This window comes from Aspergillus campestris (genome assembly GCF_002847485.1).
Source record: "Aspergillus campestris IBT 28561 chromosome Unknown P168scaffold_11, whole genome shotgun sequence".
In the NCBI taxonomy this organism is placed as follows: Eukaryota; Fungi; Ascomycota; class Eurotiomycetes; order Eurotiales; family Aspergillaceae; genus Aspergillus; species Aspergillus campestris.
In genome coordinates, this window is record NW_020194346.1 from 168,409 (window position 1) to 194,842 (window position 26,434).

General features: G+C 53.1%; 10 protein-coding genes across 10 annotated transcripts; 7 read left to right on the top strand and 3 right to left on the bottom strand.

The window, feature by feature from the left end:
- Nucleotides 1-1,281: 1,281 nt before the first annotated feature.
- P168DRAFT_242157 (F-box/WD repeat-containing protein) lies at nucleotides 1,282-3,458 on the bottom strand (the record flags this gene model as incomplete). The annotated part of the gene is made up of 4 exons (XM_024833788.1): nucleotides 1,282-1,467; nucleotides 1,524-2,235; nucleotides 2,312-2,952; nucleotides 3,033-3,458. 4 exons carry the CDS (start codon nucleotides 3,456-3,458, stop codon nucleotides 1,282-1,284), a joined length of 1,965 nt encoding a protein of 654 aa, XP_024689984.1.
- Nucleotides 3,459-5,300: 1,842 nt separating this feature from the next.
- On the bottom strand, nucleotides 5,301-7,382 carry P168DRAFT_273655 (Mn(2+) transporter ATX2). The gene is made up of 3 exons (XM_024835381.1): nucleotides 6,847-7,382; nucleotides 5,814-6,767; nucleotides 5,301-5,730 (listed from the first exon to the last, which is right to left on the bottom strand). Exons 1-3 carry the CDS (start codon nucleotides 6,894-6,896, stop codon nucleotides 5,547-5,549), a joined length of 1,188 nt encoding a protein of 395 aa, XP_024689985.1. The 5' UTR covers nucleotides 6,897-7,382; the 3' UTR covers nucleotides 5,301-5,546.
- A 590-nt stretch (nucleotides 7,383-7,972) lies between these two features.
- Nucleotides 7,973-9,123, top strand: P168DRAFT_273659 (NAD(P)-binding protein; the record flags this gene model as incomplete). Its single annotated transcript, XM_024835382.1, has 1 exon — nucleotides 7,973-9,123. Exon 1 carries the CDS (start codon nucleotides 8,107-8,109, stop codon nucleotides 9,121-9,123), a length of 1,017 nt encoding a protein of 338 aa, XP_024689986.1. The 5' UTR covers nucleotides 7,973-8,106.
- Nucleotides 9,124-9,721: 598 nt separating this feature from the next.
- Nucleotides 9,722-11,598, top strand: hat1 (histone acetyltransferase catalytic subunit HAT1). Its single transcript, XM_024839579.1, has 4 exons — nucleotides 9,722-9,814; nucleotides 9,883-10,158; nucleotides 10,229-10,493; nucleotides 10,553-11,598. The coding sequence occupies exons 1-4, from the start codon at nucleotides 9,796-9,798 to the stop codon at nucleotides 11,514-11,516; spliced, it is 1,524 nt and encodes a 507-aa protein (XP_024689987.1). The 5' UTR covers nucleotides 9,722-9,795; the 3' UTR covers nucleotides 11,517-11,598.
- A 541-nt stretch (nucleotides 11,599-12,139) lies between these two features.
- Nucleotides 12,140-12,621, top strand: P168DRAFT_242125 (U6 snRNA-associated Sm-like protein LSm4; the record flags this gene model as incomplete). Its single annotated transcript, XM_024833786.1, has 2 exons — nucleotides 12,140-12,334; nucleotides 12,415-12,621. Coding segments are annotated over 2 exons (402 nt in total), but the record flags the coding sequence as incomplete, so codon positions are not given.
- A 1,147-nt stretch (nucleotides 12,622-13,768) lies between these two features.
- P168DRAFT_292499 (pentatricopeptide repeat protein) lies at nucleotides 13,769-15,238 on the top strand. Its single transcript, XM_024837596.1, has one exon. It carries the CDS (start codon nucleotides 13,879-13,881, stop codon nucleotides 15,073-15,075), a length of 1,197 nt encoding a protein of 398 aa, XP_024689989.1. The 5' UTR covers nucleotides 13,769-13,878; the 3' UTR covers nucleotides 15,076-15,238.
- Nucleotides 15,239-16,497: 1,259 nt separating this feature from the next.
- P168DRAFT_47731 (uncharacterized protein) lies at nucleotides 16,498-17,335 on the top strand. The gene is made up of 2 exons (XM_024841966.1): nucleotides 16,498-16,668; nucleotides 16,723-17,335. Exon 2 carries the CDS (start codon nucleotides 16,734-16,736, stop codon nucleotides 17,136-17,138), a length of 405 nt encoding a protein of 134 aa, XP_024689990.1. The 5' UTR covers nucleotides 16,498-16,668; nucleotides 16,723-16,733; the 3' UTR covers nucleotides 17,139-17,335.
- A 706-nt stretch (nucleotides 17,336-18,041) lies between these two features.
- On the top strand, nucleotides 18,042-19,854 carry P168DRAFT_284158 (putative phosphatidylinositol-3,4,5-trisphosphate 3-phosphatase; the record flags this gene model as incomplete). The annotated part of the gene is made up of 3 exons (XM_024836115.1): nucleotides 18,042-18,044; nucleotides 18,143-18,227; nucleotides 18,320-19,854. The coding sequence occupies 3 exons, from the start codon at nucleotides 18,042-18,044 to the stop codon at nucleotides 19,852-19,854; spliced, it is 1,623 nt and encodes a 540-aa protein (XP_024689991.1).
- Nucleotides 19,855-20,432: 578 nt separating this feature from the next.
- Nucleotides 20,433-22,886, bottom strand: P168DRAFT_299005 (putative phospholipase A2 (PlaA); the record flags this gene model as incomplete). Its single annotated transcript, XM_024838305.1, has 1 exon — nucleotides 20,433-22,886. One exon carries the CDS (start codon nucleotides 22,884-22,886, stop codon nucleotides 20,433-20,435), a length of 2,454 nt encoding a protein of 817 aa, XP_024689992.1.
- Nucleotides 22,887-24,044: 1,158 nt separating this feature from the next.
- Nucleotides 24,045-26,433, top strand: P168DRAFT_292502 (EXO70 family protein). The gene is made up of 3 exons (XM_024837597.1): nucleotides 24,045-24,576; nucleotides 24,633-24,850; nucleotides 24,920-26,433. Exons 1-3 carry the CDS (start codon nucleotides 24,293-24,295, stop codon nucleotides 26,299-26,301), a joined length of 1,884 nt encoding a protein of 627 aa, XP_024689993.1. The 5' UTR covers nucleotides 24,045-24,292; the 3' UTR covers nucleotides 26,302-26,433.
- Nucleotide 26,434: the final 1 nt, after the last annotated feature.

Here is a 26,434-nt window from a genome sequence, read left to right on the forward strand (position 1 = left end):
CACACCCTCAAATCCAGGCTATCCGGCGAATATACAAACAACAAGATAACCAGTAACCCAGACAAGACCCCCCCAAAAAGTTGAAGTCCACAACCGTACAAATCCAGTCAAAACAGACGTCACAAGCGTATCGTCCCATGACTCTCCCAGCATCCCACCAACAAACAGACTTCACACATACTTATTCAAAGCACCCACCTATCTACTACTTCTACAGGTGGAACTACCCCAACGGAACGCCTCTCAACACTCACCAAAGACCCCAGCTGTATCTCAATGAAATCCCCAACATCCGTGATAGGCTAGCTATCACACCCAAACTCAACTCCAGGACCGGACCGGGACGGGACGGGGAGGTGGGGTGCTCCTCTAAACGGACGGTCGGTTCTTTCGTTCCGTTCGTGGCGTTCCGATCTCCAGTAAGGTTAGTAGTTACCTAGTTTGCTAGGTACTTCATCATGCGTCATGGCTGTCTGTCCCAATCATGTGTTCACGGCTCCCCGCGGGTCGTGAGGACTACGGTACGCATGTGGTAGGTATCGCTTAGATACGGGGAGGGATGGTACCGGTGGAAGGCGGTACATTACGTAGGTGGGAAAGTCAAGCTACCTTAGTTATATCTTTTTATACTTCCCGGTTGCATACATACATCCGTCAACAAACTTGAAAATGAAAAAAATCATATTTCGTTCTTTGGTAGATGACAAAGTATATCAAACCCCTGATGGTGGGTATCTCTGTATAACAGGAAAAGCGTGACAGGCGGGGGAGAAAAAAAGAGACAAAAACGAGGTCCTGTTTAGAAATTCGCCAAGAACCAGAAGGGAATGGCTACCGTTTGTACTCCAGCACTCGCAAAAAAACCCAGGATAGAAGTAGAGGACTTCCCACAACTCCAAGATGTTGGTTCGTTCGATTGAAAATAGTGGGTAGAGTGAGAGGGTGAGAGTGAGAGGGTGAGAGTGAGAGGGTGAGAGTGAGAGGGTGAGAGTGAGAGGGTGAGAGTGAGAGGGTGAGAGAGGGAGAGAGAGGAGGCAATAGGGTAGGGAAGATAAGGCAGGAAGAAAGTGATAACCGACACCCAGCAATGCAAATGCGGCCCTTCCACGTTAGATTATAGTAGGCCAGGGGCTCCGCGACTGTCCGATCCGCCGGAGCCCCAGAAAGCCGTAGAATAAAGGAGGCTGATGCTCCTTCGTGTTGTCGAGAGGAAACGAGAATGGTGAAAAGGAAAATACATGACCGTCATATTCGAGCGTTCAATCATGGGTTCAGGGATGATCAAGACATCGGGGCATCCTCCATCGAATGGTCGTTGTCGCTATGGGAGAGCGCCGGGGTAGGGTCGGAACCCAGTAGCTGGCGCTGATTACTACTTGTTGAAACAAATCCCGGCGTACTGCAGGCACTCTCGATGATCGCCGCTTCGTCACGTATTTCCTCGGGAGGCGGCGAAAAGGTCCACACCTGCAGGAAGAGTTAGATCCATAGCGTAAGACAACAAGAAAAGGAGCGAAACTGACCTCCATCACAGTACGACCAGAACGGCTGGCCATGATGACCGCCTTTTCCTCCTCGAACGCAACCCGCCAGACCGCCTCTGCGGGGGTGGATAGTTCCCGGAGCAGCTGCCCGGTTCGCAGACTCCACACCTTGACCCGGCCATCGCTCCCGCCGCTGACGATGCGAGAACTGTCGAACTGGAGACTCGTCACGCTATTGTCGTGGGCGGCCAGTCGGTGGATTGGCGCCATTCGAGTCAGAGACCAGACACGAACAGAGCCATCGGATCCTCCGGTGACCAGCGTGTCGCCACGCATCTGCAGTTGCCCGACGAGCGATGTATGTCCTTGGAGGATGGCCTGACACTGGCCGGACTGCGGGTCCCAGATCCGCACGCTGGTATCCAGACTGCCCGTTGCTATCCTCCGGCCGTCAAATGCAATCGCGTAGATCTGACTGAAATGACCGGACAGCGTCCGTAGGCACCGTCCTTCGCTGACCGTCCAGATACGCGCCGTCGTGTCGTAGCTGCCAGACACGACCAGGTCCCCATGGATCGCGAGGCATCGCACGCTCGCTTGGTGCCCGACCAAGACGTTTCTGCAGGTGCCGGTCGCCAAATCCCATATCCGCAGGGTGGTGTCTCGGGATCCGGATATAGCCGTGTTCTTGTCGGACATCTTGAGACAACGGACCGTGGACGTGTGTCCCCGTAGAAGATACATCGAAGCCCTGTACAAAGTTCATGCCCGTCAGCCACACGTCAATCTGCGCACATAAAGAAGGTTTTTCCCCGGCCGCCGCTTACCCCGTAGCCATGTTCCACACCCGGACCTCCCGATCGCAACCCCCGCTCACAAGGATGTCATCCCACGGAACCATGGCCCATACGCCCATCACGTGCCCCTGGAGGGTCCTTTGGTTATCACCGTTGGTATCATACACATGGATCCTGGCGTTATCCAATGCGACGACGATGTATTTGGGGGTTAGGTGCAAGCTGGTCACTACCCCTTGGTCAGGAGTGATGTGCCGCTGGGTGCACCGCCCACCCCGATTCCAGGCTGACTCCACCATGTACTTTTGTTTGAAGTGCGATCGGTAGGACAGCGGGCGACTCCGGCGTTTCCGTGACGGGAGAGAGGCCGATGAGAGCCAGTCTCCGGACAACGACCGTGGGAGGGTCGGGATACCGCCCCGGGACTGAAGATTCGATGAGTGGGAGGCTCTCCGCAGTGCTCCCATAGAAGTTGAACTGGACAGCGGGTGAAACGACTGGTTGTGGAAGGGGTCGACAAAGTCTCGATCGTCCGACAGCCTCCGCGATGCGTAGGCGTGTTTTTCGCAAAGGTTCTTCCACGTAATATCGTCACACAACAGATCTCGCCACCGGTATGACACTTGAGATGCTCGTGCGAGGGTCTTGGGGTCGTCGATGAACGAGAGGACCTAAGACACGGGGGAGAAGATTAGCGCCACCTTCAAATCAGGGAAAAAGAATGACCACGGCCATGAGGAACCAAACTGACCCTCAGACACAGTTCGTCGGGAAAAACCAGAAAGGGGTCTTTCCTCAAACGAGGACCCACGTAGCTCGACACAAAACTGAGATTTTGACTATCACACAGACCCAAGATCCCCTCCAGAAACCGTTGTTTCTTGGGGTTGGACAACGAACTGAACTGGATGCGAGCGTTGAGGAGAAAGGCGTCGTCATCCTCGTCGGACGCCCACAGGGGGGGTCGGTGGTGAGGGGTCGGACTCGGAGCCGGGGTGGGAGGAGAAGCCGGAGCCGAGGGTAACAGGTTGGGAGGGAGCGAAGGGACGGTCTTATTGGAGGACGACAGCGATCTCGAGTGGTTGCCGGCGAGCGACGCGACTGAGTCCTTGGTCGTACATGATTGAGAATGCGAATGGGCAGCAGCTAGCTGCTCGGAGAGAGTCCGCGTATCCATCCCGCTGGTCACCGATTCGACGAAGATTGATCAGGCGCTGGGCTGCGACGTTGCTGTATCGGATCATCCGCTAAACCTAGCCACCAAACCCAAGCACCAGGGAAATATTATCGATGGATCCTTGCACCAAATCCTCGAGAGGCTGCTTCATTCATAGGGTCCAACGGGGGAATGTAGATTATCGATTTCGTCCGGATACGAGAGATACCGAGGGTTGACGATCGTGAAAGGGGGAGAGGATGAAAAAGAAAAGGGAAAAGAAAGACAAAGGGGAAAACCGAAGGGAAAAGAGAGAAGGCGAGAGAGAGGTAGGTACGAAGTGGGCTTGCCCCCCGATAGGCGGTTGGGAGAAGCTGGCGGTAACCGGAGAATAGGGGGGGCGTGTGGTAGGATAGGCGATGATGATTGAATGATGGCACCAGCGAATTAATCTAGTGACGGGAGTATAGGCGTGCAGGACCAAAAGGGTACCCAAGTCAAGAACACTTCGGTCCAATAGAGCCCAAAGTATGGCAGAAGTAACAAAGAAAAATACAAGAATAGAGAGGTAGAGAAAGAAATTAAAAGGGAAGAAAGAAGGAAGAAAAAAAAGAAAGCCTGAGTTGAGATGGACAGGCCGAGAGAGAACGAATCCGACGATTGAACTCTCCGACCAAATACTACAACAAGGCGACGAAGAGAAAGCAAGAAAAGAACAAGAAAAGGGACAAGAAAAAACAAGAAGAAGAAGAAGAAACCTGCTAAAGACCAGTCTGGATCCTGAGACGGCGTGACCTTGAAGGCAAGAAAGAGAGCAAGAGAAGAGAGAGGTCAGGTGTTGTCACAGCCAGAGGGAAACTGCGCCAAGCATGCAGTCAGCGTTTTAGCTGGTTGGACCTTTGGAGTGATTACTGATTACTTGCTGAATGAGGATGGATGAGGGATCCACTCTGGCAAACTTGCTGGGTGGAGAACCGGAGTTAGTGGGATTCCAGATGGAGATGATCAAGTCCGGTCTAGAAAAAGACAGTGAGAATGGAGGAAGAGATTGAAGATATAGTATGGAGTGGGGATAGTGACCATCCGGGACCTACTTCTCCCCTCTCCTTGGGGCAATATCGTCGCGAATAGGATCACAAATCTCGTGGTCTCTTGTCCACTCTCTTGATTAATTTCCTTACGTTTGATTCCTCCGCCTGGAACAAAACCTCCCCGACCCATCCGAACCCGAGCGCTTCCAAGCGCCCCAGTGCACAGATGGAGATGGGAAACCGACGATCTGATATGCGCCTCTCCACTTTTTCCTCGTGTGGAGCGTGTCTAGAGTTAGACAGCCCCGGTTGCACGAGGCGACTCTCCCTGCAAGGCTAAAAGTCTAGCTAATTTCGAGAGCGGCGCAGGGGTCAGGATGGACCGGGAGGCGTTGTCCACGGAGGCAAATCAATACCTCGAGATCTTCCGCTGCAGACAGACAGAGTGACGGTTCTCGGGTGGAAGTCGATGAGACTCCCAAGAATCATAGTAGGTAGTACGGCTAGTTGCTCTTGGCTGGGATGGCATCGGACTCGTGAGACAAACAAATCGACGTTATCAATAGGTTTCTCGTTAACCTTTTTTCTGGTCCGATTTCCCCGCGACTGTCAACCAAGGAACGGGGGAAACGGTCGGTGATGCTGGATGTGGACGGATGCTTGTTATCAGATACCGACGGTGGCTTTTCTTATAAACTGACTTTGGTTCCCAGCATCTGGTTCTTCCCCAGTCCCTTTTTCTTTGACACTTTGCACATGGGCCTACCGGACTTTTATATACGGCTACGGGAACTCTGAGGCTTACGGCGATACGTCAACGTGACGAGTCTATAATAATCGATGACCAGGCTCAGACGTTAAATGACTACATTTAAACAGATACACGCAACAATACAAAAGTATAGATTGCACCATATGAGTCTCGGGTATAAGTCGAGAGCTCCGGAAGGTTGATCCAAGCGAAACCTTGGCGCTAACCTCCCGGTTCTGCTTCCGCGTGATGACCTCCGCCCATGTCGGACGAGGTTGACGTATAAGGACAGGGAATGGGATGATGTGTGAGGGAGCGGTCTAAGGCTCAATGGGCATGACCGATCTGTAGAAACAGTGGCAGCGTCATGCCAATCACCGAGGCGATCAGGTCTCGCATGGACTTGTCGGACTTGTCGGGTATATCCCGAGGATCGCCGTATCCATTGACCTGGATCTCCCGGGACCCCGAGTTGGGACTGTTTTCTTGCATCGTGTGCATGGCAACGTACCTATAAAACAAACATCCGTCAGCATACTATTACGAGGTGGTCAAAAAAAAAAAAATGAGGGGAGAAAGCGGGCCCAAGCTCACAGGAAGGTGCCGGCCGAGAATAGTAAAAGGATGCCGGTCCGCCAGTACGTGCCGGTCTCGTCACCGTCCGACCCTCCGCCCATGATGTGTACAAAAAGGAAGGTCACCAAGGCACCCACGGGGGCGGCCAGACTGAACACCAACAGGTGTGCCCTTGCAGCACGGCTGGAAATGCCCTGTTTCAGTAGAACGGACGTGAGACCGAAGGATGCCGGGGCCTTGTGGACCATGATGGCGAGGAAGATGATGAAACTGAGGCCCGTATCGGAACTGGAGGCCCCCAGGGCAATACCGTCTGCTGCGGCATGGATAACCAGACCCGTGGTCGTGGCAAAGCTGTGGCTGCTTCTAGGCACGTTCCCAGCGTTAAGGAGCCCGCCTTCCCGGGAGGGCGAGGAATTCCGCCGTAGTCCAGACCCCAAATTGTCCAAAGATATGTGATACGGTGTTCGTTCTGATTTGGACGAGGCGGCGAACTCGGGGAGCTTGTCGATAAGATACATCAAGATGAAACCGCTAATGAGCGCAATTCCAATCCAGGCATGGGGCGAGCGCTCTTCGTCCTCATGGGCCTCCTCTGTCTGATCGCTCGACGATGATTCTTCTTTTCTGTCGTAGGTGTCGCGTGTCACGCGCACCGTAGGAGGCAGACCATACTCTCCCTCGGAAGCGTGTAGAGGCGTGTCGGATAAGTCGCGGACTTGCGGTACATCGTGAATTCGAGGGTCCGCGACGGCGGGGATATCGTTGCGCGGCCAGTTGACGGCCGAGCGGGCGCTAATTTCTTTGTGTGATTTGGGCGCAGCGGTCGCGCTGTATAGAGTTTCGACGCCCTCTGGAATAATTACAATCAAGGATGTGCCGACCAACACACCCATGCCAATGGAGGAAATCAATCGGAGCTGCGAAGGGGACAGTGTGAAGGCAAGGGGCAAGGATCCCACAACAAAGGACCTGCAGCACCACCGAAAAAAGGATTGTCAGCCACCTGTACCGAGCGGGAAGGGCGGAAGACAAAGAAGAAAAGACTCACGTCACTGCCATCACAATGCCCAATGCGAGCAGTGTAAAGAGTCCCTCCATGATCGGCTTCTCGTCCCTAAGCGTTTGGTCTTCGATTTAGAGGATCTCGATCATGGTGCCAATTCCACAGTTATTTCAGGGCGCGCAAAGTCGACGATACCTGGCGATGATGCCAGCTCCCTAGTCGAAGCTTTAATTGAGTGTTTCTTTTGTTGAGAGATGGTCGGTCGAGGGTGGGGGAGGAAATAGAAGGAAGGGGATAGATTTGTCCTTTTCCGGTGGGACACGGGATAAGGACGGAGTTACGGAGACGGAACACAGGGCCAAGGCAGTCAAGGTAGTATCTTTGGGCTGAGCTTGTAAGGGACAAGAGTACTGTACTAGTGGTACTTCTTTCGCACCGCAGGAACCGAAGACGTGTGGCGCGTGGACAGGACAGGCCGATTAATATTGCGATCCGCCGCAGTTGGAAAGAGAATCAATCAACTGTCGCTCCCGGCCCAGCCCAGACGCTGGTCAGACCCACTTTCACCGCCAGGGACAGGCAGTACTTCAATTTCATCAATCTGGAATGATGAGCATCCACTTCCGGATTGATCATTTAGATCATTTCTGATCCATCTTGGTGTCATCGTAGTTGACCCTGATATTTATATTTGACGTGGTGTGGATTCATATGACAGAAAACCCGCAAACTGCTCCGTGCAATCTATGCCCATATCATATCAAGAAATGATCGCTCTACCTCAATAGATCAGAATCATGCATGAGGCGTTTGCCATCAGACGGAAGAGGCAGACCGGAAACAATTCTACGCCGGTCCTTGCAAGCAAAGTCTCTTGAGCTCAGCCTTCAAGGTTGCCCCCAAGCCTTCCATTCCTGGACGGTTCCTCGGGGCGACTAACCGGACACGGTTAAACGTATACGTCGGTCATGCAGGCTGGCTATGCATCTGGCATTTGGTTCCTGGTCATGTCTGATCTGATATGAAGAGAAGTTGTATAGAGAGATCAGATACACCTGTCCAGTCATGGATATCAAATGAGGTTGATGTCCATCCACCCTATTGAATGTATGTCCAGTATCACACTACCTCGGTTTACCTCGGTATACTCTCAACGGTCCCATCTTTATCGGGTCCGACTATAAAAGCCGGGTTAGCACCCGCAAACTGGGCAGAATATCGTCAGCTCGAACAACGAACCGTCAGTAACTACTACCTATTCAAATCGACAACCCTTGCTCCCACTGCACCACCAAGAAATACATCATGTCCGACGCTACCGCCCCGCAGCGGATCGCCTTGATCGGGTTAGGGACCATCGGGATGTCCTTCGCCGGACTCCATCTCGCCCGCGACAACACAACGGTAGACGTCTACGATACGAGACCCGATTTCGAGCAATACCTCAAGGACACGCTCCCGCACTTCCTAGTTCAGCCGGGGCAATCAGGAGAGTCGACCGCAGAAGATGTCAGTACCCGCCAGGGGGCAGTCCGGTCGCTAATCGACGCCGGCCGTCTGCACATCCACACCACCCTGGAGACCGCCTGCGCCTCGGCAACCATCATCCAAGAGCAAGGACCCGAGAGTCTCCCATTCAAGCAGTCCCTCTGGGCACAAGTAGAGGCGATCGCGCCCGCCACCGCACACTTTTGGACCAGCACGTCGGGGATCCCAGCATCGACGCAGCAGGCCCAGCTGCAGGACAAGACGCGACTCCTCGTCGTGCACCCGTTCAACCCGCCGCACATCATGCCGCTGCTAGAGATTGTGCCGTCGCCCGAGACCGCGACGGACCGGGTGGACTTTGTGCACGGCTACTTCTCCGTCCCGGGGTCGAAGCACCGACCCGTAGTGATCCGCAAGGAGATTCCCGGATTCGTGGGGAACCGCCTGGCGTTCGCGCTGCTGCGGGAGGCATGCTATCTTGTCAAGGAGGATGTAGTGTCTGTGAAGGACCTCGACACTATCCTCATGGCGAGCCTGGGACCCCGCTGGGCGGGCAATGGCGTGTTTGAGAGCTATCAGCAGGGTGGTGGCCCCGGGGGTATTGGGGGATTATTGGAAAAGTTGAGTGGGACGGTGCAGCATGTTTGGGATGGGTTAGGTCAGGTGAACTTGCTGGATGAGGAGGGGGCGGAGTGGAAGGAGAAGGTGGTCAAGCAGACTGATGAGGCTTATGGGACTCTCACTGCCCCACAGCTTCGGGAGAAGGAGGAGAGGTTGAAGGATATTGTGAAGACACAAAGTAAGACGTATGGATATGATAAGACTGACGCATAGTCTGTGTAACCAAACAGGATTACTCTGTGTGTTTACATAGAGTCAATCTGTCCCCTTCATGCTGTGTGTGTGGTGTCCTGCTTCTATAAGGTTACTTCGACGATGTTTCCCTGTACAATAAGAGATGTGCTTCTACAAACCCTGTTGGTCCGCCAGACAAACGGTGTCCGAGTATTGGTCTAGACCAATATCTAACCCTAAACCTGCCTGCCTTGATTCCGGGGTGTACAAAAGCAATTACAGGTGCTTCTTATAATGATGTACTCCGTGTGTTAGGAAGGCGAGGCATGACAGAAGCTACAAAGATTACTACCGGATGGGCGTTTGTATTGAGGGTGATGTCAAAGATGACAATATTGTAAAAACTAATTTGATAAGTACAATAAGCAAATTATAAAAAAATAGAGAGCAACAAAATCAAAAGCTAGCCAATATGTAAAGTAAAATAAGAGCCTTCTTTCCTTTGGGTTATCTGCTACCCCAAGTTCAGCCTGATTTGTGAGGACGCTACGCTAAACCCAGAAAGGTTATAACCTCCCCAGCTCCCGCGCAACGCGATTCCACGCGCCTTGAGGATCCTCATCAAAGACGGACATCATCGCCTTCATTTTCTGACAACCTCTTTCTTCTCCGCCATACCCTCTCTGGTTTTCTTCTACAATTTCTGTAGTCATGGCGAGCGAAGGCGATTGTAACTACCTACCTATTCTCCCATCTATCTTTCGAGGAGATTACTGACGGAATTGATTAAATCCACAGGGTCTTGCGACGCCAACGACTCCGTTCATATCACAGTCGTCCAGCCCGGCAAAGAGAAACCCACCACGCTTTCCACCTTTCACCCTCAGTTTACCTACCCTATCTTCGGAGATGAGGAACAGATCTTCGGCTACAGAGGCTTGATCATCCGCCTGCGGTTTGCCGCCCATGATCTCCGCCCGCAGGTCCATATCTCTTACGACGAGAAATTCAAGCCCGTGGGGGACGCCGTCCCGGTCGACCTTCTGAAAGCGCTGAGGCCATTCGTCCCGGAAGGTGAGTTGCACGATCAATAACATTTGCGATACTGCGCCTGGTCTAACATTGTTATCCCGCGCACGTCCAGAGGCTTTCACGGCCCTTCCCGAATACGAGAAAGCACTCCAAGAGGATAAAGATGCGAAGGACTTTGTGCCTCCGGGAAAACTTGTGCACAGCTATGTCACTCGGGGACGATCATACGAAATCTGGGCTGGGTCGCTCGCGAATCCGGAAGTGCGACGGCTTTTGGACCGTGCGCAGGTCTTGGTGTCACTGTTCATCGAAGCCGGGACACCTTTAGAAACAGACGATCCTGAGTGGACGCTCAAAAGATGGATGGTCTATTTTGTGTATGGCCCAATTCCCGAGCCTCTTCAATATATTACCAGGTCAAGCTGACAGCAAATAGTTACGAGAAGGTCACCCCGCCCACCCCGTCCGCCTCGCAGTACTCGATCGTCGGGTATGCGACGACATATCGTTGGTGGCTATACCGGAGGGACGCGACGACAGACACATTGGATGGATCTAAACCCTACCCGCCAGCGGAGCTGGATCTCGCGAATCTCCCATCACGATTGCGAATCTCGCAGTTTCTGATCCTCCCGCCTCACCAAGGCTCAGGACACGGCACCCATTTGTACACAACCATCCACGATGCTTGCGTCGCTGATACGACCATCGTCGAGTTGACCGTCGAAGACCCGAACGAAGCCTTTGATGCCCTCCGCGACACCGCAGATTACCATATTCTGCACCCAGTGTTCGTCAAACACAATGTGAACATCAACCCCGATCCATACGACGAGCAAACCAAGAAAAGACGACCCCGCCGCGTGCCTACTTCTGCTCTCATCCCCACCGCAGCTCTACAAGACATTCGCGCCGCATTCAAGATCCAGTCGACGCAGTTTTCCCACATTTTGGAAATGTTCCTTTTGGCCCAGATTCCCCCTAAGAACCGCCACACCGGCGGAGCCAACATGGCACGTCTATTGATCCGGAAATATAATGCAGAGGACCCTAACGAACGGCGCTACTACTGGTGGCGAATGCTCACCAAGCAGCGTCTGTACAAGCGGTCGCGCGACATGCTCATCCAAATGGACGTGAGCGAACGCGTCCAAGCGCTGGAGGACACTGTTACAAACGTGGAAGAGGGATATGCTGCGCTCCTGAAGGTCTTTGAAGCCCGCGAGGAAGCCCTCAAGGCTAAAGAAGCCGAAGCGGGTGGACTTCAAACCACTACGGCCGCAGAAGGGTCCAGCTCGGGACGAGACAAACGGAACAAGCGTAAACTCACTGTCGAAGATGACGAAGATGACGAGGAGGAAGAGGAAGATCCGGCCATGGCCAAGCGACCAAAGGTGTAACCCACGAACCTTGAACCCGCTTTTGTCTTGTCTAATAAACCTTTGATGTAATCCTAAACTTTACGAAACGTGAGATTGACACAGTAGTTGTGTGCCTTTTTTGATCACATATTGAGGAATCATGCCTCTATGGCCAATTACAGCTAGTCAGTAAATCGTAAAGGTACTTTATCCAGAAAGTCTGAAGTTTGAATATGTTCAGTTAGTTCGATGTAGGAAATGTAATACAGGCGTAGCTAGGATTAACTAGTTATGTGCGCATCAGCTTACTAATAGACTTATGCAGCCCAGCGCCCGGTGCCGGGGACTTTTTCTTCCGAAATCTCCATGCCGCGATCACCATCGCTGAAGCTGGTGCGGAGCTCGTTGGTGATCATATCCAACATAGTGTATACTGGAGGGGCCTCAATCTCCTGCCTTTGACTTTCTGACTTACCGGTGTCGCCGTCTTATCTACTTCTCAGTCTTGCCACTCGCAATCCTTTTCCCACCATATCATTGCCTCGAATCCGGGCCAACCTTCTCACACAACCCACCTTGATTGATCACGATCACAATGGTATATAGCCTATTGCTTCAGTTTGCATAACTGATGATATCCTTGACGTATCGCTAACGCTTGACAGTTGCCTCTAGGTCTACTCACGGCCGCCCAGGGCCACCCGATGCTGGTGGAACTCAAGAACGGCGAAACGCTGAACGGACATCTGGCCAATTGCGACAACTGGATGAACCTGATCCTGAAGGAGGTGGTTCAGACCAGCCCAGAAGGCGATCGATTCTTCAGACTCCCCGAGGTCTACATCAGAGGAAATAACGTACGTTGGCTCTGCTGCGCCCCCCTCCCCCCTTCCTCGACCGCTCTTATCATCGCGCACACCCAGCTAACACCCCACAGATCAAATACCTTCGAATCCCCGAAGAGATTGTCGAGTTAGTCAAGGAGCAACAACAGAACCAGCCGCAGAATCGCGGTCGCGGTGGATACCGGGAAGGTGGACGAGGCGATCGTGGCGGTCGTGGCGGCCGCGGCCGCGGTAGGGGCCGGGCGGCCGGGGTGGACATCAGGTATGAGCTTGCACTTGAATGGAATGAGAATCAATGAGGATAGATACCCCCGGGGAGACAGAGGATAGGGACTTTGTTAGCGAGGTCTATTTGGCATGTTAGTTGAGCATGGCCTTGGCGTATGTGGCTCTGTATTGTTTTCCGTGGAATCCCTGCTATTAGGAACTATTTTTTTTTTTTTTTTTTTACTTGTTTCGAAATCTCCCATTGGGACTCCTACCTCGCAGTAGTCTAGTATATTAGATCGCTATACCCTGGTGCGATACCCTCCATGCATTCGCCGATTGAGGCGGATATCGTCAGATCACGTGATTACGTTGTTCTTTTTCCCGCCGCCTTAGATCTGCGCGCTCCGCTCAACTTGACTTGCTAGGAACTTGGGATGTCTCGCAAGGCACTTGTTCTGGATGGGCTCTGGTATTGCCTATGCCCATCGTTTACTTCGAGGCCATTGAATTGCGCCAGAACACCCCTCTTGAGGGGTAAACGCAACAATTACTTCCCCAGAAATATCGCCGGCTCGATCTCCGCATCCCCGCGAAGATGCCTCAGCAGCAATTCCGCCAACGCTTTCCACGGTAGCCGTTCCGTACACGAAGGAAACCTACGAGGAAGACGCGGGTATGCGTCACCAGAGGAATATCGGGATCCCCATGCTTCCAATGCGGACGAAACTCCCGAACACAATGGCGGCACATTGCCAGGGACAGAAAGCTCGTCTACCAGTCCACAACGCAAACGTCCACCGGGTGTGCCCAAGACGCTGGCGGACAGGCCGACGTCGTATTTAGAAAACAGACTCCAGGATATAACGGCGACGAACCCCAACATCGTCAGTGCGACCCAGATACTACGAATTCTGATTCGAGACCGCCACGTACGACCCGACGCGCGACACTACCGGGCCTTGATCCTGGCCAATTCGGACGCGGAACGAGGGTCGCCGGAAGTGGTTCGCCAGTTGCTGGAGGAGATGGAAGAGAATGGGATCCCGGCGGACTCGGGCACGCTTCATGCGGCGGTACAGGTATGTCCAGACTTCAGAAGCTTTATCACGAAGACCCCACCGGCGCTGACATGGCTTTCGGCATAATAGACTCTTGCTGTCCATCCCGACTACATCTTTCGCCATGAGATCCTTCGCACCCTCCGAGACCGATGGTTGCCTTTGAGTCCTGCGGGGTGGCATTACGTGGCTGCTGGGCTCGTGCGGGAACACCAATTTGAGTTGGCGTTGGACCATATCGAAAACATGGAGAGAAGAGACATAGTAGTAGAGGGCTGGCTTTACAATATGCTTATCTACTACCTCTGTGAGTTCGGGGAGTTTGACGAGATTGTTCGGCTTATGCGACTGCGGGTAAACCAGGGGCATACTATCTCGAAAGATCTGTGGCGGCACGTGTTGGATGCTGCGAGTGCCGCTTCTCACCACGAATCCACTCATTACATATGGCGACAGATGGTGGAGCTGGGATACCTGCGTCCGTCATATAGCGTCTGCCAGAATGTCCTCACGGTGGCATCCCGTACAGGCGACACGGAGCTCGTCTCGTCGGTGATACGGCTCCTAGCCGAGATCGAAATGCCTTTGAGCTCAGAGGACTACGAAAAAGTTGCCGAAGCCCATGTGGTGCAAGGCGACCTTTACTCCGGGTTCGAAGTCCTGTGCAGGATGGCCGCGGCAGGCATTGCCTTGCAACCAAGCTCCACGCGCGCCATCCTCACCTACATGATCCAGGAGAGGATGCAACCACGGGATGCTTGGGCGATTTTGAAACGACTGAAATCATCAGACTATGCGATTCCATTAAAGTGCGCCCACGTCGTCCTGGAACTTTGTGAACACGAAGCTCTCCACGACTCTTCCTACCTCGATGAAGGAGTGACGCTTTACAAAGAGCTCTACGCGCTCTGTCCAGACAAGGCCGATGTTAGTGTCTTCAACACATTGGTCGGCATGTGCCGACGGGCGAAGAACACCGACGCAGGCATGTTCATCATCAAGGAGATGGCATCGCTCCGAGTCGTGCCCAACACCACCACATTTGAACACCTGATCCTCATGTGTCTGGACGCCGGCAATTCCGAGTCCGCATACATGTATTTCCAAGATCTGCTCGCGCGGGGTTCGGGGCTCAGCGAGGACGCGCGCGTCGAGATCCGCGAGCAGTGTTCCCAGCTCGATGGGGATTTCGCCCAGCAACTACGACATCACCCCGAGATCCGGGGCAACCAGAGGGAATACCCGGAAGAATATCCACCCCTCACGCAGAGGGGGCCGTCTAATTGGACGCCAGAGTCTCCGGGGGAGTTTCAAAAACGTACTCCAAGACCGGTGGATAAAGAGGCGCGGCGCGCGGAAAGTAAAGAGCGCCGCAAGCGAAAGCGGAGACGCTTGGCTATTGCGCGGGCTCAGGATGAGGACGACTGGATGGACTATAAACCCGGGGGGCTCGTCCCTGATCCCATACCGGGGGATGAGAAATAGCCATCCAAGTGATCTTTTCCATTGCAGATAACAGCGACAAACCGGTGGCAGTATCACAGTATACTACCATCACATCATGTACATTAGCTAGCATTCTTGGAGCATATTGATAAAATGGTATTGAGCGGGTAACATGGAAGCAGAATACGGTGTAGTTACGAGATCATAACTGATAGTATCTCCAATTCCTCGATCATTGTATCATTCAGGGTTCCTGTATCATCACGTGATCGTATCCAGATATGTATGGCCGAATGGCGTCCATAACAACGAACCGCCTCACAACATTGTCAAAATGAGACAATCCGGGTATCATTGGAATTGCACTGCTGAGGCGATTTGAATGGTACCATTATTGCTTTCTTTAGATCGTTGGTGAAACAACCACCACAACGAGGTTTTCGCGGTCTCACGGGCGCGGTAAGTCATGTGACCATCACCTGATGTACCACCACGGAGATGTAACTAGAGTGGCATTATTTGAGCAAACACGGGTTTCTCCATGTCTCGTAAGATCAAAATATCGGTAGCTTCCAATTACCCAAATTTACGGAGAGACGCGACCGTCCCAACCCCCTAATGAAACGTCATGGGCAGCATGCAAACCGACCAAGCGCCAAGAAGACGACCTTTCCGCTCCTCCTGATCAACTTAGACCGTTCCACCGCAGTGTCAACTATGGTTTGCTCGCTCGGTCGTTTCCACTCCTCACCCACACCCCAGCCAAGAAATAAGCTACTGTAAATGGCCACTGCCGATGCGGAGGTTGTCTACGGTGCTATTAATACGCTATGTCTTAGATTGTGATCGTCACCGACCAGGATCAGCTCAAGCAACAAATCGTTGGACAATGCAAACAAACTACATACCGAGTGGTTTGGGGTTTGCATCATGTAATTCCACGGTCGAACGTCCCAGGGTGACACCAATGACGATGGAATGAAATGATCTCTCGGTTCTTTTCGCGGACACACTAGTCGGATTCCGAATTTTGAAGGTAACAAAGAACCATCACGGTGACGACGAGACGGATACGATGGGAGGCGAAAGAAAGGTCTCGGGAGAAAAGGAGACAGAAAGACAAGTCCTCCCTCGCACGGATTCCAGCTGATCGACGGGACACACGTCCCGATGGGGTAGGTATGTATGGGGAGATAGACACAGAGTCCATACGTCTGGCTCCACCCGGCAGTAGTTACGGGCCCGGTTGCAATCTGACTGTTCATCAGAAGTATATCATTTGAACTTAACCCACTCCGTCGCCACAGGAGGAACCGTTCGTTCGGTCGAAAGGTACAGGTTGATTGATGCCATCGATTTGTTGTCGTTTGCATTCGTCTATCCCGTGGTACTGTGGTACTGTTGATTGTCGTTAAATACTATCGATATCGGTCAGATATTTGTTATCGTGACAGGAGACCTACAACCCCTCGACCGGATCCTTCCAACTCCTTTTCCTTCCGACTATTCATTCAACCACGACTGTCTCGCCCATTCGAGAGAATAAATCTTCGCTGACCCCTCCCGTTATCAACTCTCTTCCCTCGCCCCCTTGGGATATATCGGGCGCGTATTCCAGTGTCATTCACCATACCAACCGAACCCTCCGTCTAAAACTCTCGCCCATCATGCATCTGACTTCGGCCCTCGGATTCGTGATGTCTGTCGCCAGTCTGACGTCGGCGCTGCCCGCGAAGCGCGACACGCAAACCGACCCGAGCGACAGCCGGTCCCTGACCTACCACGTGTCCGACTTCAGTACGGGGTGCTCTCCAGGCGGCTGCGTCTACAATTTCAAGGTTCACGGCCTCGAGTCCGAGAATACGCCTCCTTTCGACACGACCTGCTCGGGCAAGACCACGGAGAAGGAATACCAGCCCTGCGAAGACCCGAACATCAAGTCTCTACTGACGCCTGGGCTCTACCCCAACTGGAACATCAAGGTCCAGCACCACTGGCAGACGGCCCCGTTTGACGATCACTGGACTCGTGGCGAGAAGAACATCACGTCCATGGACAAGGACTTTGACATTCCCGTGACGAAGCCGTTTGGAGTTTCTTAAGGAGGAAGAAACTGGATGAAGAGGAAGAAGAAGAGGCGATACCACCCGCTTGATGCGACCACTCGTTTATTATTATTATTATCATCATCATCATTCTTATTCTCGGCCTCTTGACTGAGGTGACCATAATTAATGCGAGCGGATTGGCGTTCTTCAACGAATGCCCCCGCACAGAATTTCGATTCTGTCTGTTTGTCCTGTATCATAAGGTATCCCAGATTGGTCTTCATGATGGCGGACTCATAATTCTACCCTCGCAGGAGATTTTTATTTTTGTTTTCTGTTGTCTATCTTAATGACGGATTTACTATTTTACCATGCAATACTTTATACCTCTGCGATGATTTGATTGGGACTGTGTATTGCCGATTTACGATTATAATATTTGACCTTATGTTATCTATTCATTTATCTTTCTTCATCTTCATTTCTTTCCTGCCTTTTCGCTGTTGTCTTGTCTCTCGGTGGAGGATGAATGTAAAGGGGCGGTTTGTATGGGGAGTCGGACTGATTCCGCTGGTGACATCATCATCCAATGATTCCTCAAGCTGGGATTCATCGCGCCTCAACTCCGCCCCAGTGAAGTTCCTCTCTCGCTCTCTCTCTTCTCTCTCTCCCTCTCTCTCTATCTATTTTCAAATCTTTCCCCTCAATCACGGGCCAGACAGCCACAGGAACGAGGATCCATTAGCCCATTCCATCCTCTCACCACCTGTGACCGTGTCCGAACTGAGTAGTGATCGCTGGCGCCTTTTGTTGCCCGGTTTTGGGTCAACATTCCAACACCAGGACGGTCTCAACCACTCAGCAAATGACCGTGAGGGGAGATTTCTTTCCTTGGTGACCGTTAAGCCAAGGGAGAAACCGTCCTGTATCACAATTAGCGACACCTTTCGACTCTCAATGGTAGGTACCTCTCTGGTTTCCCCTCTTTATTACCCCTTGCCGTTATGCGGTTCTTCAGCCCCTGCCGAGACTGACCTGCTCCGCTTGAACCAATCCAGGCGTCGATCCTCCGGCAGATTGTCGCGGGTCCCCGACTGAGACATCCAGAGGCAGGCCTCGATCTCTGCTATGTTACGGATAATAGTGAGTTTATATTTTCTTTCCTTTGTTTTTCGTTCGAAGTTATTATCTGTTTATCTATTTGATTTTATTCACTTACTAACCACCTTCCTCAGTCATCGCAACGTCGGGTCCGTCGACCAACTATCCGCAACGCGCATATCGAACCCCCCTGGACGATCTAGTCAGCTTCCTCGACGCCAAACATGGCAAGGACTGGGCTATCTGGGAGTTCCGCGCGGAGGGTACTGGCTACCCGGACGAGGAGGTCTACGGGCGCATCCACCACTACCCATGGCCCGACCATCACCCGCCGCCGTTTGCGCTCATCCCGCCCATGATGGGCAGCATGCGCAACTGGCTCCAGGGGATCGAACCGCAGGATAAGCCACAATCCCCTCCTGGGGAGAGGGTGATGGTGGTGCACTGCAAAGCCGGCAAAGGCCGCAGCGGCACAGCCGTGTGCAGCTACCTAATCAGCCAAGAAGGGTGGAAAATCGAAGACGCCCTGCAGCGGTTCACCGAGCGACGGATGCGCGCCCGATTCGGAGCCGGCGTGAGCATCCCCAGCCAGCTGCGCTGGGTCCGCTACGTCGATCGGTGGACGAACCAGATGGGTAAGAAATACGTCGAGCGGCCCGTGGAGATTCTAGAGCTGCATGTCTGGGGCCTGCGGGACGGCGTCAAAGCCGCGGTGGAAGGGTTCGAAGACAAGGGCAAGAAGATCAAATGCTTCCATCTATTCCACCACAGCGAGCGCACAGACGTGGATTCCGGGCAGTCCACACCACAGGAGAGCAGCAGCAGTGGCGAGGACAGCAATAGCCCCAAGGAGCCCCTATCAGCCATCACCAACACCCAAACCCCATCCAACTCACTCCCCCCGCGTTCCACCACCGAAGGGGAAATCCCAACCAGCGAATCATCCGACGATACGAACCCAAAACACCTCTCAGCCTACATCTTCCGCCCCAGCGAACGCGTCATCCTCCCCACCTCAGACGTCAACATCGTCTTCGAGCGCCGCAGCAAAGCCTCCTACAAAGGCTGGGCAATGGTGACGTCTGTCGCGCACGTATGGTTCAACGCCTTCTTCGAAGGCGGCGACAAGCACGACTCGGGCGTCTTCGAAGCCGAATGGGACGCGCTCGACGGGATCAAGGGCACAACCAAGAAGGGCGTTCGCTCTCTCGAACGTCTTCAGGTCGTTTGGCGGTATCCGTCTGCATCGGAGCTCGAGGCGGGCAAATCAAGCGCTGTGCAAGAAGCTCCAGCCCAGGGCCAGGCGATCCCGGTTCCGCAGCCGGGTGAGCCTATCCAGGAGGATCAGCCTGCCGATTGGCATCTTCGTGAGACGCACAAAGAGAACGAACCGCGCGTTATCCCGCACAATCAGGAGAATCAGCCGCCTGCGGCTCAGGACGTCAGTCAGTCTGGCGATTCTCCGGCGCTTGGCCAGTTCAAGCGTGACGAGAGGGTGGATGTGAATAATAAAGAACCTGCTCGCGAGAACGCTCCTCAGGAGGAAGTCACTCAGTCGTCTGATCAGGGCAAGGAGAGCCAGAAAGTGGGCTCTTCTGTTGATCAGGCTCAAGCTGGGGCTCAGCCTCAGCCAGCTGACAAGCCGGCTGGCGACAAGAACCAGCAATAAGTAGATATATATATATATGTATGTATTATAGTAATACTACGCGTAATAGACCGCCATTCTTTTTGATATATTTGTTCCTCAGCGTGGTGTCTTTTACTTGGTCGTAGCCTGGTGTTCCGTTAATCTGTCCTGCGAGGGAGAGACCGCCGGTTCACTGGAAGGTAGGGTTCCAGATAGACTCTTTGAATTACCCATATAATATGAAAGGTTTCCATCAAATCACGTATATCGCAAAATTGAAAGCTTTTACTGTCTGCTTGTGGTGACACTGTATGAGAATGTGGGTATTTGATGGACAGTACGGTACTTTAGGTATGGTAGGTAGGTTGGTAGGTAGGCGCTGAATGAACAGGAAATAATATGCAATACCAGAGGAAACAAAGGAAGAAACCGAAAAAGGAAAACGAGAAAAGAGAGAGCGAGATACAGAGCGAGAGAGAAATGAAAGGTAGAGCGAGCGAGCGAGCAAGCAAGCAAAAAACAGACCCCATGCATCCAATAAGCCTGGATTGAAGACCAATATACAATCTAAGCAAACATCGCACTCTAATACAGCAGCAGACAAAGAAAGAGTCCCATCAAAGAGGCACGAACCCCTCCAACTTCTGCCGACACTCGGCGTCCTCGCGCCGCAAGCGGTCTGCTTTCTTGCGCTCATAAACGGCTCTCACAACGCGTTTAACCTGGTCCTCGCCGCGAGCGAAGTTCGCCTTGGCGAGCCCGATCACCGAATCAATCTGTCCCGGAGAGTAGACGAAGTTCCACGTGGAGAGGAAGTCATCGACGTCGGGGTTGATGGCGCGGGGGTGGGGGTTGAGAAGCTTGGCTTCGTCGGGGGAGAGAGGGCCAGCGGCCTTTTTGGCGGGGAGGGGTGGTTTGGTGGGTGCTTGGGGGTGCGGGAGGTCCGGGGCGTCGTCGTTGGGGAGGAGCGGGAAGTAGACGACGGCGACGCCGGCGTCGGGGCGCATGAGGTGGAAGTCAGATTCGGCGTGGTCGGTTGCGTCGGCGGGGTGGAAGAGGCGCTTTGAGGGGGGCGGTTCTTCGTCGGTGACTTTTTCTTGCGTCGTGCCAACCCAAACGTTGCAGTAGTCGAGGTCTGTTTCGTGGGGGCTTTTTGTCGCTGGGTCTGGTTTGCTGTTGTTGGATGGGTGGTCGTTGGCCTTGGCTTCTTGGATCTTCTCGTCGAGGGCTCGCTGCGTGATGTTTTGCGGTTCGCGGAGGGCTTCGGCGTTTTCCTTGGCGGTTGCGCCTGCTTGGGGCCAGCCGGCGCCCTTGGGCCAGCCTTTGATGCCGCGCTGGCGGGCGTAGCCGTCGACCGCTGAGAGCCAGTTCTCCTGCTTGATGTCTGCTGAGGCGTCGAATGCGACGATGACGTCGACGTCTCGGCCGGGGCGCAGGAGGGGGTAGATGGGCAGGTTATTGCTCATGCCTGCGTCCATAAGCCGGAGGTGTTGGCTCTGGAGGATGGATTCGGGGCACGTCGAGGGCAGTTGGTCCCGCATGCCGAGGACGTAGTTGGGAATCGTGGCGGGGTCGATCGGGTGGACGCGGACTAGATCTTTCGACTTGCCTTGGATGAGGGAGTCGATGCCGCCGAATCCTGCTATGCCTCTCACGAGGGGCCGGATCTCCTTGTAGTAGTGGGACAGGGTGGCGCAGAAGGCGCTTCCCCAGATGCCCATCAGACCGGGCACTCGGAACTCGGGGGTGGGAAGATCCTGATCGAGAGTGGTGTCTTTCCCTTGGTTGAAGTGTCGCCCAAGTGCCCATGTCGGAATCCCGGCGTTTAGTTCCTCGCAGAAGAACTCATACGGCGTGAACTCGAACCATTGAAACCATGCCTCTTGTTTGGACTTCTTGATCAGGGCTTCTGGGGTCGGTTGACGCTTTGGTGGTCCGTCGTCATCGCTAAGCATGGGGATTTCATGACGAACGGCCGTATATATCGGGAGGGGGTGCGCTCCGGTAGCGAGACCGTACCGTTGATTGGACAGTTTGAGATCGTCATCGGAGACGGCGAGCTCTCCCTTGGGAACGAACAACCGCGCACCTAGAAGTAGGCCGTAGATATCCACCAGGCCGAAATCTGCCCCAGGATCGCCTTTCAGTTTTTCGACCAGACCTCGCAGGAGATACTTATTGGTCGGAGCGGTGGTGAGAAGGTCAAGCGCTTTCGCCGGGAATGCGATATGTATATTCAGCCTGTTCTTCAAGTGGTCGACCAATTTATTGAAGTTGTGTCCTGTGATAGACGAGTGATACAGCGTCTGCAGCCAGCAACTGCCACTGACGCCGGCGGTGTATGTCACGCAGTCCCAAAGACCGGCCTCGTTGGCCGCCAGATACGACCCCGTTCCGGCGACAAGGGCGCGCAAACCACCTCCGGAGCCGCACACGGCAATGGTCGGGACATCGTCCGGGTGTATATCCTCTGCCGGGATGCCCAAGTACGACGCAAGGGCGTGCGCCGCATGCGCCCGTCTCTTCCGCCGAAACACCATCTCGTCATCGCAAAGCTTGTCACTCACGCGAACCTTGGCCTCACGCAATATCTCCGGATTGAGGTCGGGATCATGAGCCTCTTTCCAGATGTCATCCGCAAGGGACCCGGGGGCCATATCCAGCTCGCGCTGGAGTTTCTGCATCGTCGCGGGGAGGAAGTGGGTCCAGTCCGGGATGATATAGTTCTTCAAATGATCGATTTCCATCCAGTCCGCCGAGCCGACGGAGTGCTTCACTCCGTCTAATTTCTGCAGGATGCTGGTCCATATTGACGCCGAGTCTTGGGAGTTCTCGGAAGATGACGACGACGCATTGGACCCGCTCGAGCTGCCATACTTGGACCCCTGGCCACCACTATCGGCCGCGAGCAAGGATGAGGTGGAAAACCATGCCTGTTGATCTGCCTGGAGATACGCCTGTCTCTGGGACTGCGTCCGCTCCCGAGACGAGTAGAGGGCTCCACTTCCCAAGGCGATCAGAGCCACTGGGGGACCAGACCAGCGGAAGCCTAATGCCTTTGCAGCACCCATTGCCCGATGGGTACCGCCCAGGGAACGAAGATATGGAATATTGAACGAACGAGGGAAGCGTGTGGTGCAGGTTGGGAACATGCGACATGTAGGCACGGGGAGAATCTCAATCGCGAGTAATTAAGCACCTGCTAGTGGGCCAGACCACCGGCGATCGGATGCCTTTTTGGACCCTTGCGCCTTGGCAGGTTGATTGCCGATGATGTCATGTCATGTGATGTACCGTTCATTCCCGGTCTTTCTTCCTATGGATACAGCATATGATCTCAGTTTAGGGAAATGATCAGATGCGACGGAATGAATTAATATGGAGTTATGAGATACCATGATGAAACTCATGATACTGTGGGAAGAGGAGGATTCTCGTCCATATCTGGTTCTCCACAGGAGATGCACGGTGACACCATCCTTATGTATGCGAATAGATCGTCCATGCTCCATAATAATATTGTGTTTAATCGTTTCATATCTAATTAATTGTTGGACAATCCACCATTGCTAAGACCTACCTAGTTTTTTCTTCATCCAAGTATTTTTCAACAGCCCAGGCGAAGCTGTGTAGAGTAGCGTTTTAAGCCTTGCTGTCCAAAGTGTTGGGACGACAGTTTCCACCAATAAAGTGGCAGGCATGGCAGTGTCCGAGATGAGTAACATCAAACAGCAGATAGTAGCTTACCTACAAGTTCATGGTTCACAAATGTCATGATATCTTTTGTGCCCGGGTGGTAATATCCATCTTTCTGTACTCAAATACTCAGATATTTTTTATTGCCACATTCCAAGTTTCAGACTTGGGAGGAAGTAGTATGACAGTAGATTTTGCACACTATCGAGTATTTTAGAGCTCAATGGAAATGATAGGTGCTCCTCCACAAGCAAGATCTCCCTGGCAGTATTAGTTTCGTTGTATGATAATCCAGGACCAATTGGTGGTTAACATTTCGGAGGATGCATATCCTGGTGTCCCAAGACAGGATTCAATCCATCACACACTCTCTAGTAACTAATCAATGTGTAGAAATCCGGTCGTGATCTCAGTCAATATATACTGGAATGTGAGGTAGAGAAGAAACAGACCAAGATACATAGATGATATCAGGGTCTCGGGATCAAGACGGGCCGAGACAGCCTCAATCGGACTAGCGTCACCGACGTCCTCCGTAATTGCGGAGAAAGATTAATGCCTGAGGGAACCGCGTTCTCCTTCCCCCCAAACCCACCCAAGCTTCCCACTCCGTTATGTTTGCTCCATGAGGCCAGGCGCCTCATCGGCCAGTTGTTCACCTTGCATCTTTCTCTTTACAATTCGATTCAACTCAGAGACATGATTCACCTATTTGAGGGTGTGCTTTTGACTTACTCCTAATTATTTGACGTGTGGGTCCCTGCGACCAAACACCCTGATCATGGTTGGCACAAGGAATACGGCCTACGCGGAGGAGAGCGCAGAGGTCAAGGTGTTGTACGCCAACCTCGAGAAGCTCAAACTTCTTACGAAGAAGATCCAAGGCTCCATGGTTCGTTTAGAGACCGGTGGAAATGTCGTGAAACATGCCATCGGTCCCATCTACAGCAACACGCAATCTCTCCAGATCACCAACACCAACATTGATAGAGTCAATGAAGCGATCGAACGGCTCCGTCAGCCTCTCGATGCGAAGAGGGGGGAGGAAGGCATCATTCGTGCTGGGTATGTGGTGCCGTGGAATCCCCAAGGAGCGCATCTAATCAGACTCTCTCCAACAGACCTCAAAGCGCCGGCCTGCCCCAATACCTGTCAGCCCTTAGACGGGTGGAAAAGGCACTCGTGGACCTCAACTCAACTAATATGCGGTCTAACGAAAAAGCGATCTCCGATTTGACCTCGTTATTATCCATCGGTTCCACCCAACTTCAGGACTTGCTCCGTGGCAAGTTAAGCCAATACGTCGGGCCTGTCGAGCCGCTACACTATTTGACAAAAGGTACACCCTGGCTGCTTCCAGCTACAATTCATCAATGATCGCGACGCTTACGCATACCGTGCAAATTAGAACTCCCATTCCCGTCGATCCCGCAGGAAGAACTCGCCGAATTGGGGCCTATCTGCTCCACCCTCAACTCAGTGGCGGCATCAGGACCCCAGCGTGGTGAAGGTGGCAATCCGGCTGTCAGAATATACGCCGAGATCCGTGGTGGATACGTTACATCAAACTTGCAAAACCTCGCTACTGCATCCCTGAATACCGTCAAACGGAGGGCTACCGACGGTCCTTATAAACAAGGCACGAACGGAATCGGGATTTATTCGAATGCGCTGGAAAACTTCATTTACGCCGAACATGAGATCCTTTCGCGCATATTTACGGGCGAACAACGAGGCCTGGCTCTGCAGGCTACGTGTCGTTCGGCGCTGACCGAATACTCCAAAACCCTGCGGGAACTCAATCAGTACATCCGCGCCAATCTCATGACCGATTGTTTTCTGGCGTTTGAGATCATTGACATTGTAACCGCCATGTCTTATCGTGTTGACTCAAAAACGGGCGAGCTCAAAAGCTTGTTCATCGAAGCCCTCAGGCCCGTCCGTGAGACCGCCAAATCCTCGCTTTCGGAACTGATCGAAGAAACAAAGCGGAAAGCGGGGGCTATCACTATGCTGCCGCCGGATGGGGGACCAGTACCTCTGGTCCATGAAGTGATGAACTCTCTCATCACATTGACTGCATATTCAGGCCCATTGGCTTCGATTTTGACTTCGCTGGGAGACGGAAATTGGCGGTCGACGTCCAATGTAACCAACCCTACTCCCTTGGACGTCAGTCCGGACAGCGCGACACTTCTATCACACTTTATCCTGGATATGATTGAAACCATGATGGTTGCTCTTGAAGCGCGGGGGCGAACATTTCACCGCTCCAAAGCCGTCCAGGGTGTGTTCCTGTCGAACATCTTTTGCATCGTCGACCGTTCTATTCGGCAGAATCCGGAATTGGCCAAGTATTTAGGGTCCCCGGACAGCATTGCGCGAATCGACAGCTTCCGCAAGCGTGCCACCTCCACCTACCTGGATGCCTGGAAGGAGCCCTCGCATTACCTGCTGGATGTACAGTATACGTCGCGGGGGGCACGTCCCGCATCGAGCGGCGCAGTCGACTCCAGCGCCATTGTCAAGGCCCTCCACTCCAAGGATAGGGACGCAATCAAGGACAAATTCAAGGCGTTCAACGCTAGCTTCGATGACCTAGTGTCGCGCCACAAGTCACTTTACATGGAAAGAGAGGTGCGCGGAGTACTCGCCCGAGAAGTGCAGGGCGTCCTGGAGCCTCTCTATGCCCGCTTCTGGGACCGCTATCACGAGATCGATAAAGGCCGGGGCAAATATGCCAAGTACGACAAGACCAGTCTCGCTGCACAATTAGCTGCTTTGTCATAGGACTGGGCTCCGGGGTTGATGTGGGGTCAAATGACTCGATGGGATGGGATGACTACTTAGCTATATCTACCTGTCGCGATCTTGTCAAGCTCTGATAAAGTAATAATATAATAATGTCCACCACTGAAATTCA

Excerpts from the sequence above, each read along its gene's own strand:
- hat1 (XM_024839579.1), top strand. Across the intron at positions 10,159-10,228 it reads GAGGCCATTCGTCCCGGAAG|AGGCTTTCACGGCCCTTCCC; the intron begins GTGAGTTGCACG and ends GCGCACGTCCAG. Across the intron at positions 10,494-10,552 it reads AGATGGATGGTCTATTTTGT|TTACGAGAAGGTCACCCCGC; the intron begins GTATGGCCCAAT and ends GACAGCAAATAG.
- P168DRAFT_273655 (XM_024835381.1), bottom strand. The coding sequence starts at position 6,896 with ATGGAGGGACTCTTTACACTGCTCGCATTGGGCATTGTGATGGCAGTG. Across the intron at positions 6,768-6,846 it reads GGCATTGTGATGGCAGTGAC|GTCCTTTGTTGTGGGATCCT; the intron begins GTGAGTCTTTTC and ends GTGGTGCTGCAG. Across the intron at positions 5,731-5,813 it reads TTCTCGGCCGGCACCTTCCT|GTACGTTGCCATGCACACGA; the intron begins GTGAGCTTGGGC and ends TTTGTTTTATAG.
- P168DRAFT_292499 (XM_024837596.1), top strand. The coding sequence starts at position 13,879 with ATGCTTATCTACTACCTCTGTGAGTTCGGGGAGTTTGACGAGATTGTT.
- P168DRAFT_292502 (XM_024837597.1), top strand. The coding sequence starts at position 24,293 with ATGGTTGGCACAAGGAATACGGCCTACGCGGAGGAGAGCGCAGAGGTC. Across the intron at positions 24,577-24,632 it reads GAAGGCATCATTCGTGCTGG|ACCTCAAAGCGCCGGCCTGC; the intron begins GTATGTGGTGCC and ends TCTCTCCAACAG. Across the intron at positions 24,851-24,919 it reads GCTACACTATTTGACAAAAG|AACTCCCATTCCCGTCGATC; the intron begins GTACACCCTGGC and ends CGTGCAAATTAG.
- P168DRAFT_47731 (XM_024841966.1), top strand. The coding sequence starts at position 16,734 with ATGTCTGTCGCCAGTCTGACGTCGGCGCTGCCCGCGAAGCGCGACACG.